Source organism: Podarcis melisellensis (assembly GCF_964234715.1).
Source record: "Podarcis melisellensis genome assembly, chromosome: 1".
NCBI classification, from domain to species: Eukaryota; Metazoa; Chordata; class Lepidosauria; order Squamata; family Lacertidae; genus Podarcis; species Podarcis melisellensis.
Window position 1 is genome coordinate 73,280,147 of NC_138528.1, and position 9,542 is coordinate 73,289,688.

General features: G+C 41.6%; 1 protein-coding gene across 1 annotated transcript; it reads left to right on the forward strand.

The window, feature by feature from the left end:
- Window positions 1-3,005: 3,005 nt before the first annotated feature.
- On the forward strand, window positions 3,006-7,587 carry INS (insulin; the record flags this gene model as incomplete). The annotated part of the gene is made up of 3 exons (XM_081906619.1): window positions 3,006-3,031; window positions 4,789-4,992; window positions 7,451-7,587. The coding sequence occupies exons 2-3, from the start codon at window positions 4,806-4,808 to the stop codon at window positions 7,585-7,587; spliced, it is 324 nt and encodes a 107-aa protein (XP_081762745.1). The 5' UTR covers window positions 3,006-3,031; window positions 4,789-4,805.
- Window positions 7,588-9,542: the final 1,955 nt, after the last annotated feature.

Below are 9,542 nucleotides of genomic sequence, written 5' to 3' on the forward strand. Positions count from 1 at the left end.
TTGGCAGCCTGGCAGCATGTAAACAACCCTTAAGGGGAATGTCACTGAATTGGTTTATTTTACTGATACTATCACCTAAACTTTATGTCGTAAAGGGTGTTTATGGCTGTCCAGGCAGCCGTAATCCGTTACAAATTTCTGCAGAAAAACCTGGTTAGCTTAAAAGGAAGTCTATTTGCGTGTTTGGTGATGCAAACTCTCTGGATAAGAAACACACATTTAATTCCATTCCCTTTTCTTCTTTTGTTTTTGTTTGAAGGGGGCTTGTTATAAATGTGTTTTGATTTTAATTCTTTTTTCTATTTGGATATCATAAAGGCATTTGGTCAAAACAGCTGAACTTATGGTTCATATTAATTTCAAAATTTCAAGCTCTCTTTCACCACTATGTGTTTTGGAAACGATTGTAAAAACAAGACTATGATTCTGCTGTGAAATAGTTCAGGGTATTGTTGCTATGTTATACCCACCAAGTGTTGTTGGATAAACAGGGAATAAAAGTGAGCTTTCAGTTTTATTCCATTTTTTAAAAAAATGAACCGAGCAATATAAAGGTTAATAGTCCTTGTATCCGTTTGGGTGTCAGCAAAATAGGTCTTCCAGTTGCGTTTCAGTTTTGATGAAGCCTAAACTGTACCCAATATCTTATCATTCAGTGGCACCACTCAATGGCTTTCTGTTGAATACTGTATGTAAATAACCTCCTCCATTTAATAACATTGTCTCTGAGTTAATATGAAAACTCTAAACTTGATCTATGATGGGCTGTTTTGGACACATAAGGCATCACTTAGAAGTAATGTCATCAGGTAATGATCATGCATATATGAATGCTCTCTTCTCTCTCCCCCTAGGGTCCATGTCACATTTTTATTTTAATGGGTTTAAAGTAGGGTTGAAGAACCAGATGTTGTTGGACAGCAACATGCATCACCCCTGACCGTTGTCTATGCTGGCTACAACTGGACAGCAACTGCAAGGAATACTTGACACAGAAGAGTGAAAACCTCTTTAGATAATACTCTTCGCACTTACATGCCATTTTAGAGTGCCTCAAATGCTCCACAGACATCTCTTCTGTATTGGTGTCTGCAGCCACAGCAGGAACCATAACTCTCCAACAGTTTGACTTTACCTGTGATGGTGTGCTCTTCCTGTCTCTTGAGACAGACGGATGCCAAACACTTCCATTGTGCAACCACATAAGCTTTCATCATTTCTCCTGTTCACATTATGTTGAATCTCATTATACATTAGCAGAACTTAATTCCCAGTGAAATCAATGGGACCTGAATAATGACTAACTTGTTCCATTGCATCAGAGCCAACTCCTAGAGGCTGAGGTCCTTTGGCCCTCTCCATAAAATATTTGAGGGGGCTGCCTCTCCCAAGTTGACGGGCATTGCCATTCAAATGGGGTATGTGCGCACACAACTTGTGATTGATTATGTGAAGAGAGGCTTACCTGACCCCCTCCCCCAATACTTTATGCAGGTTGGAACCCCTGTTCCATTGATTTAAAGAGGACTAAGTTCAGCTAACGTTAGTCTGGAGCCAACCAAATGAGTTTGACCAAGATCCAAAGGCTTGTGTGCAGTAAGGCTTTTCTGTCAGGAAACCCTCCAGAGCAGCATTCAAAGTTGCGCAAAGTAATGCAGGCAGCAGAGGGTGGAAGCAAGGTTTTGATGCATGCAAGTGAATATCTGGAACCTGGCCTTAGTGTTTAACATGCCATAAATGACTTTCCTGATTTTCCTGTAAAATAAGTTAATATTATTACCCCCCTGGACCAAGCGGATAACTTTCTTGCAAAACATACAAAGGATAAAATTATCATTCCATCTCCACCCACCTCCAGGTTTGTTCATTCACTCACTTGTTTTGGACTTGGGGCATTGCCATCTATGCATGGCTCTTTAAATACATTGGGAGGAATTCAACATCTCGCTCGCAGGGTCTTTCAATCAGTACTTCTGCTAGCCAGATGGAAAGATCTTCCCCTCTCCTTTCCCCTGCACACTGTTCTATGGATTCTCCCCACCCTCCAGGGTGAATTTGGGGAAGAGGGAGGAGAAGGGGGAAATGCCCATTGCACTGGCTTCTGCAAGCATGCTGGGATACCTAAATCCAGCCCAGGAGGTGGCACTTGGTGCTCAGGGTAGACCCACTGAAGCTAACAGACATGACTAACTTGGGTTCATTAGTATCATTGAATGTACTGTGAGTTGGACTTAGCTAAATACAACCCATAAACCAGGCATCCCTGGTACTTTAGCTGCATTGAATGTCCATAGTCCCAGGGGTGGTGGTGGTGGTGTTCTTCTACCTTATGCCACATGAAATGAAAGCTGTAATGATATCGTTAAAAGATGGAAGCTCGCTGGCTCCCTGCATAAAATCTCCATATCTCTGTGTCTGTACATTTACTTCAAGTAGTCAGTGAATGTGATCTTAGTGATCCTTTGCTATAATGAAGTGTTTTCTTTCCTCTTGAACACCTGGCTATAGCAGTGTCCCATCAACAGCTTTGCCTCATCACTTGTTACCCAGCAGGGGTGAAATTAACCTAACACGTTAACATGTTTGTTTTTACTTAATTCCGAACTTCAGAAACAGCTGGCACATTGGTGGCCACCCCAATCCCAGAACTGTCTATTGCTCAGCATTCGTGTAATTGTGGAGCTTTAATAGCCCCATTATCTCTTCTGCTAAAAGGGTCACAGCAACTCAAGGCAAAGATTCTGTGAAGCAAATGCAGGTTGCCGGTTTAATGAGATGGAAACTGCAACCTGTAGCTTCCATTTCCCCCCATCTTTAAGACTTGTTGACTAGGCACACAGTTGACTTAATGTGCTCAGCCAGCAAAAAAAATGGTCTAGGACTATGCTGGGAAGGTGGAGCTGTGCCCAAATCTTACGCAATTGGAACTAGCCAAAGGGTTATAAATATCGAAAGGAAACAAGGTGGAAGTCACTTATTTCCTTTAGTCTCTGAGCCATCTTCGACCCTACCACTGACTCATCTTGGTTAGGTAAGTCTATTGGTCTCCACCATGTCTTTTTTGTCGTGATGCAGCAAGTTGAGTTTAAACTGGGGAGTTCAGAACCCTGCTTGGGTGTTGCACTCATGGGGGAGGGTCATAAGTAGGTCTTGAAGGTTGACTTCAGAAATTGCAATGGAGCGACCCCAAGTGATGCACAGCCATGCTTCTTTTGTAACATCTGAAACTGCAGCCAGAACATCCTGTTGCTGGGCAAATGGAAGACTTCAAAGCATTTTGCACCCTTAAGAAGTTGCTCCCAAAGTCATGTGTAGAGACATATAAATTCTGTTTTCAAAATTAATGAATTGCTATTGACTGTCAACCAACATCGTTTGATGGTGCCCACATTCAGGGGAAATTTCGCATGCTGTGTTTTGCAAATTTCCGCTTTGTGCCATGGGCGCATATAGCAGTGGGCAGTTACATTTGATTTCAAAAGATGAAAGTTCCCCAAAGGGAAGAGAGGGGTCAAAAAGGAGTAGTTGAAAGGTGAAATCAGTAAGGTCAGATCACTCCAAAATGCTTGGGAGTTGTTTAGAAACTCAACTGGAGTGTGCACTCATCAGGAAAGGTACCATGAGAATGGTGAAGAGCTCCAAAAGGATCTCTCCAAGCTAACTTGAAAGGGCTATAAAATAGCAAATGCAATTCAGTGTAAACCAGTATGAACTGATGTGTGTTGAGATAATAAAAAAAGGTGTGTGTGTGTGCATAGTCCTGATCCAGAATGCTCTTCTTAGGTTCTCTTATGGGCTATGCCAGTCTCAGCCCCCTACCATGAATACATCTGGAGACATGAACTTTGTAAAGTATGCCCTGTCACATGTTAGGTATACATGTAAAATGTATTTAAGTGTACAAAAATATATATTATATGGCCTCAATGTTAAAAATCAGAGTCCTATTGCCATTAGTATTTTACCACTTCAGCAAAAACTTTCTGTAAAGAGAAGAATAGTGAAGATCAACTTCATTAAAAAAATAAGATTTAGAGTAATTTTAAGTTTTAATTATTTTTATTTAGCAAAAGTTTGCCACTCAATAAAAAATTAGTTTATACAGTCGTACCTCAGAAGGCGAACGGAATCTGTTCCAGAAGTCTGTTCGACTTCTAAAATGTTCAGAAACCAAGGAGCGGCTTCCAATTGGCTGCAGGAAGCTCCTGCAGCCAATCGGAACCCACAGAACCCGTGTCGGACGTTCGGGTTCCAAAGAACATTCACAAACCGGAACACTCACTCCTGATTTTGCGGCATTCAGGAGCCAAAACGTTCGCCTTGCAGACTTTAAAAACAGTAGACATAATAAAATTACCATGGATAAATTCAACCATTTTGCTTTCTTAAAACACACACACAACCAAATATAATTACATGCCTGGGTAGGCTTACCTAAACAAGATTTTTAGCAGGCTTTGAAAACAGTAAATTGAAGACATCTGTCTAATATTAATGGGCAAAGGACTTCCAGAATAGGTGCGGCCACACTAAAAGATCAATTTCTCTTTTAGTGTGGAACCAGCATTCTGTAGCACTTTTTAAATTGCCAGTTTCACAGATCAAAGCTGTGAAGTGGGTACAAACTGAGGAACGGATTTTTAAGCTTCAGAATTTTATGATATATACTACTAACATTTGTATTACCATTTAAAGTTTGTTTGCCATTTGTAACATTTACATTTACCATCATTCTGAAGCTCCTTTTTAATCTGCTAGCAACCTATTTCTCTCCTCTCTCTTTCCAAGGTCTCCTGTTCATCAGCATGACTCTCTGGATCAGATCTCTGCCTCTCCTAGCGCTGCTTGCTGTTTCAGCTCCTACTACTAGTTATGCTGTTCCCAATCAGCACCTATGTGGCTCCCATCTAGTGGAAGCACTCTACCTTGTATGTGGAGAGCGGGGTTTCTACTATTCCCCCAAAACACGGCGGAATGTTGAACAACCCCTAGGTAACTTTTCCAACTTCCTAAAAAGCATCAAAGTGTTTTATACTATAGTTTCTTCATGAATGGCTCGTCCACGTTTCCACTTGTCCTGTGCCTAGAAAGCATGGATCCAAGTAGTTTTCCCTTTGCTCCGCTCCTTTCCCCAGGGAAAACCTGATCTTTAGTGCTCAATCGGAACAAACATCAACCCGGAGAAAACCGGGTTGCTTCGACTGGATGCTAAAGAGCGGTTTCCCCTGAGGGAAAGCAGTGGGACAACAGGAAATGTGGTTAAACACAGAGTCATAACTCTAGATGCAGAGAATCTTGTGTTGGGGGCTGGGCAGCATACACCAATATTTATATCATGGTTGACATTCCCAGGCAAGCAGTTCCAACATGATGGTGAACCCATCAGCACTTTAAAGAATTAATGTAAGGTTTGAAAAGAGCCCTTCAGGTCTTCCCTTGGTGCCCATGAAGTCTCCAAGCCTACTGCTCCCTCACTGCTCTCTTGGTCATGAGGTGGTGAGTGTGGTAACTTTATCATCTCGTGTAAAGTATGTAGAGATGAAGGAGGAAGTTGGAAGAGCTGACACTCTTCCCCACTTCCTTTTTCAGCTCTGTATGCTTTCTAAGGTCGGATTAATTCTCCTGGATCTCACGTTTACTCAGATCCTTTGGAAAAGTAAAGTGCTGTGTGTTTCTTTGTGTTGTTGGTGGGGGCAGGTCCAGGGGGAGGGGGAAGAGAAGTGAACAGAACTCACGGTATACCCTGTATTCCAGGAATCTGCTCTCTCTGAAAGTTCAATGTTTATAATTAGAAATGTAAGGGAAATGTGAAGTCAGTGTTCTGATCAATCGATCCATCAGGAACCCATTGCATATTTGGCTTCTCAGCTCTAAATAAGTAATTGGTTTCAATTGTTTGTGATATGTACACTGGCCTCAATATTCAAAAAACTTGTTTTTTCCACAGTTCTGTCTCTGAAGCCACACTTAATTTTGGTTGCATAGTTAACTCTTTTCTGTGTTTGAAAAAGATTTTCAATTTGCTTTTTTTTTTAGCCTTCAACTCTCATCCTCACATGTTAAATGTTCTCCTAGTTCTTCTTGTTACTTTTAGCCATGTTAATTTTTATAGCATGCAAATGGAGACTGTCCAGAATTGCTTCCATAAAATGGCTATCCATATAGCAAATGTATTACAGTGGTACCTCGGGTTACATACGCTTCAGGTTACAGACACTTCAGGTTACAGACTCCGCTAACCCAGAAATAATACCTCGGGTTAAGAACTTTGCTTCAGGATGAGAACAGAAATTGTGCTCTGGTGGCGCGGCAGCAGCAGGAGGCCCCATTAGCTAAAGTGGTGCTTCAGGTTAAGAACAGTTTCAGGTTAAGAACGGACCTCTGGAACGAATTAAGTATGTAACCGGAGATACCACTGTATTTGAAAGCCCTGTTCCATGCAAAAAGAGTGTTCTGCATCCTTACCAATGGAATGCTGGATGTGACCAAGCCAAAATATGCTTTTGAATGCAATGATTGCTGCATCTATCACTTACCCCCTGAAACATTTTTATTTTACTTGCCTCCACATTGGGACAACAACCTTTCAATCAATACTTTGATTCTTTTTATTGCATAGTACAGTAGATACAGTCTGTCTTGTATTATATATTATGTATCAAGTGTTTTTTTCTACTCCCATTAACTGAGGAAGCAAGGCTGTTATATATTGAAATAAGGCAGGTGTGGAGACCCTTTGGCCCCCCAGAAGTTTCTGAACCACAACTCCCATTATCCTTGGCCATTGACCATGCTTGCTTGGGCTTCTGGGAGTTGCAGTTCAGCAACATCTGGAGGGGCAAAGGTTGCCCACCCTTGAAGTAGAGGGAGACACGATGGCGGCTTACAGTAGCAATGGAGAAAGACCTGCTATAGCACACATTGGGGGGCTCTTCTGAGGGATATGTCTGCCCAAATGTTGAAAGGTGGTCAGAGTGGAATGCATCCCATCAGTTTCTCACTGCTTCTTCTGTGTGGGAATTTGCTGATGGTTCACTTCATAAAAAAGACCCACAATGTGGAGAATAACATTCCAACCGTGATATAGAATATGCCACTTGTTTTTAGTTAACTGGCTCAAACTACTGCAGCAGTCCAGGACAGCCATTGCAGAGATGAGTTAGACATGAATATGAAACCAGAAGTGTTCCGAAAGTATATACTGCAGTGGATCACATGGCAGTATGGGAAACCCCCCTTTCTATCTTAACCTCGGTTGTCTCTTCAAGCTGAGTGATTGGTTAAATGAAACGAAACGAAACGCTTCTGGGTGCACATGTTTGCTCCACTTTACAAGAAAGCTGTTTTAATGGCTGAAGCAAGATAGGAATGCAGGTTTTCTGGCGGACATATGCACACATAGAGTACATTTCAGAGATGCATCAACCTGCATATTCTCTCCATCCAACAGTGAATGGGCCTTTACAGAATGAAGTGGAAGCACTGCCATTCCAACCCCAGGACTTTGAGAAGGTGAAGAGAGGAATTGTGCAGCAATGTTGTCAAAACTCCTGCTCCCTCTATGATCTAGAGAGCTACTGCAACTAACAGAGGAAGACCTGGCTGTGAATGGGGGGCGGGCGGGGGGGGGGGGGAGAAAAGCACTTTGCTATTGCACCTTTGAAGTAACTGAATAAAAACCCCGTGAATCTACTTAAGCAGCATCTGTGTTGATTATCTGTAATGAGAGTGGGGAACCTTTATCAGCTCAAGGATAACCTTCCAAGGACTACATGCCAGTAACAGGGTCAGAGGCAAAAGTGGGGGATCAATGTGCTTCTTCTTTTTTGTACAGTAGGCAACATTTGACCCATACAACATGCTGTTCATGCAAAAGTAAGAGCTTTCTACATCAGCGCCCCATCACACCTCTCTCCATCCATGCAAGGAAGAGGACACATTCCAGCCAGGCAAAGCATCTTCAAAACATTTAGAACCCCCTGGATTCTAAAGTTTAGAAGAATATCATTGCTTCAATCTCTGGCTTGTCTACTGCTATAGGACTTCTAATGTGATTATGGTGGGCCCCTGCCTGCAAGGGTATCCCCATTCATTTCAGTGAAGGAACCTGATCCGCCTGCTTAAAGGAACGCTTCTGAAGATTAGACCCTTTCATTCAACTGGATGGAGAAACCTCAAAAAGTAGAAGCTAGTGATCATCATGGCTAGTAGCCATTTATAGCCTTATCTGCTAGGAATGTGTCCATTCTTTTAAAGGCATCCAAGTTGGTGGCCATTGCCACCTCCTATAGGAGTGAGTTCCATAGTCCAGCTTTGCTCTGCATGAAGAACTTTCTTTTATCTGTCCTGAATCTTTTTACCCATGAGTTCTGCACCTCTTTTCATATATAGTGGTGAGCTTCAAAGCTTTGCCTACATAACCCTACACCAAAATGGACAGGTCCTGTATTGAAGAGCGAATTCAGAATCTGAAACCAAGTGGCTTTAATTTCAGGCAGATGTGGTATTAGCCAAGGCATACTCTAGATGCTGTTCCACTGCTTGTTAGTATTTTGTGTGCATGAGCATACCGTAAGCACTTCTGAGAGCTACATGCAAAATGTTCAAATATGGAATCATTGGATGTAGCTGAACACAGAGGAAGTAGCAATGTCTTCCATTTCTGTAAACAAAGACCTCATTGCTCTGCAATTTAGAGATTCCTTGTTATTGGTGGAAGGGGAAATTAGCCACAACAATTAGCCCACATACAATTTGAACATTTTTGTATGTGCATTACCCATTTTCTGCTCATTTTCTGTTTGCTCTTACTTGAGGGATATCGTTGAATAAAACAACTATCTCTCTGGAAGTTCCAAAATTCACTTTAGAGGAATATGCTTATTAGACCAACTGAAGGCGACATTTGGCCTTCTCCAAAACACTATTTTTCTGCATGCTGATTTTGAACTTTTTCCATTGCCTAATAAAGATATTGCCCTAATGTTTATTTTTGGGATTTTACTTAAAAGCTAATTGGGTTGTCATAGTTGTAGAGCGTGCATATATTTTACTTTCAATATGAATGACAGTTGCAGGGATCTCAGCACCCATCACCACCACTGTGGTTTTGTACAGTTACTACTGGACAGAGCCTATTGGCTTCTACCACCTCCCCGTGACATTAAGATTTTTTTTATAAAAAAAAATAGGGGGAGTGCTTTTTAATTTGTTGCTTTATTGCCTTTTCTTTAGAGACAGTAAAGAAGAGAACTTCCCCCCTCTCTTTACAAACTTTTATAATTACCATTACCCTCCATTTCTTATCAGTACTTTCCTTAATGAATATTTTTATCACACCCACACTGTACACTTAGAGCAAATATAAAGCATATGGATTCCCTCAATGAATCCTGGGAACTGTAGTTTGCAATTCCTGGGATATTTTTTTTACCATTCCTGGGATTCCTGAGAAGCTATGTCCTTTAACTGTGTGACATGGATTCTCCTTGGGTCTTCATGTAGTCCTTTACATGAAAAAAGGAGCAAAATACTCAGGGAAG